We start from the raw sequence: 1,601 nt of genomic DNA, 5'->3' as shown, positions 1-1,601 counted from the left end.
TTCTGTTACGAAGAAGGGTGTAACTACCAGTAGATGCTAACCAGTGGTAAATGCTACTGTACTTGATTCATGCCAGACGGAGAGTTTAAGCAGATACAATAAACCATTTTATTCTTGCTTTATAACTACTTGTACAATTGTTTCTGTTAGCCTTTCAAAAAACTCGTTTTCGATGTATCCAGTTGAATATGTAAAAACAGCGCTGGATCATCTTTATTTGTATGGTTGACACCTTCAGCATTCATGTCAGCGATTCCTCATGTTTAACTTTATTTGTCATTGACAACCACAACTTGTGTAGCGTTGCCACCTTCAACATTCATTGTGAGCGATTCTTCACCAGAATTTGGAACAACAATGTTCCGTAAGAGTCTTGGACAAAAAATGCGGAAAAGATTTTGGCGAAATTGTCTGTATTTGAAAACGTATATGAGAGGGTTAAGAAGGGAATTTGCGAATGCAAGGAGAACAAATGCATTGAAGTAATCGGCCGTATACTCAATTGGAGCGCCCAAATTAACACAGAGGAACAAGAAACTGTCCGGTGTCCAACATATAGCATAACCAAGAATGACAAAGTATAAGGTTTTCACAATCCTCCGCCTTGCTCTATCGGTGTTCTGTGATCTGTTGGCAGTGTTCACAACCGCGGCATTTAGTCGTGATTGAATCTTGTAGCAGGCCCATATTAACAGAAGCATTGGTATGAAAAAGGTGACGATAAAATTGAAGCAGCCAAGAAAGATACCTAGTGAGGCGTCGGTGTAAACGAAAAGGTAACAACCATCATCGCCATTGCCGTGGAATTTAACGAATACCATTTCGATAAGCAGAGAGAACATCCAAGACACTGCCACCATTACGATAATGTTTCGTTTGTTGCGATACTTTGGGTACACCAAAGGATGGACAACGGCCATGTAGGTTTCATACGTCATCAGGAGTAGGTTAAAGGTCGAAGCTTTGATGCTCACCCAGAAGAAAACAGCACTATAGTACAAACGACAGTAGATGTCTCCCGCATTTCCACTTGGAATAGGAATGATGAAAGCCTGAGTTACATACTTGTTGACTATGAGGAGGAGAGCTACCCAGAAATCAGCCACAGCCAAGTTCAAAATTAGGTAATTGGTGAGAGTGTGCATCTTTACAGTACTCAGGACAACTATAATGACAGAAATGTTACCCAAAGTACCAATAATCCCAAACACAAGTTCTGTTATATAGATGTACGGAGGCATTAATATCAAATCTTCTTCTACCATCAGCTGTGTGGTTGAATTGAAAACCGCCATTTTGAAACAAAGTGCTGTGTCACAAAACCTGAAATTGGAATAACATTGAGAAAGATTAAATACAGAGAACGGATATATTTATTTCATGAGGGGATAATGCCGAAGAAACGATTTCGTTACAATTGTTTTTTTCAATGTTTTGAAATTATGCAGTATTCCTATTTTTTATCATCACATAGTTGACAAGATCTGAAACAACCAATGCGTCCCTTAACAAAAGTGTTGAAACATTTTAACCGGATATGTAATAAATGGTGACCGTCGTCAAAACGTTTGTCAGCAAAGCCTGACTAAAGAACAAAAATC

The 1,601-nt window shown here is 38.9% G+C and overlaps 1 protein-coding gene across 1 annotated transcript; it reads right to left on the bottom strand.

Annotated features, from left to right (window-relative positions):
• Positions 1–269: 269 nt before the first annotated feature.
• On the bottom strand, positions 270–1,295 carry LOC144446542 (somatostatin receptor type 5-like). Its single transcript, XM_078136330.1, has one exon. The coding sequence runs from the start codon at positions 1,293–1,295 to the stop codon at positions 270–272; it is 1,026 nt and encodes a 341-aa protein (XP_077992456.1).
• Between the last annotated feature and the right edge of the window lie 306 nt (positions 1,296–1,601).

The sequence above is a fragment of the Glandiceps talaboti genome, chromosome 2 (assembly GCF_964340395.1).
Source record: "Glandiceps talaboti chromosome 2, keGlaTala1.1, whole genome shotgun sequence".
Classification (NCBI taxonomy): Eukaryota; Metazoa; Hemichordata; class Enteropneusta; family Spengelidae; genus Glandiceps; species Glandiceps talaboti.
This window is presented reverse-complemented; position numbering and strand designations above follow the sequence as displayed.

Bases quoted from the DNA above. Each gene is read 5' to 3' on its own strand.
- LOC144446542 (XM_078136330.1), bottom strand. From the start codon at position 1,295: ATGGCGGTTTTCAATTCAACCACACAGCTGATGGTAGAAGAAGATTTG.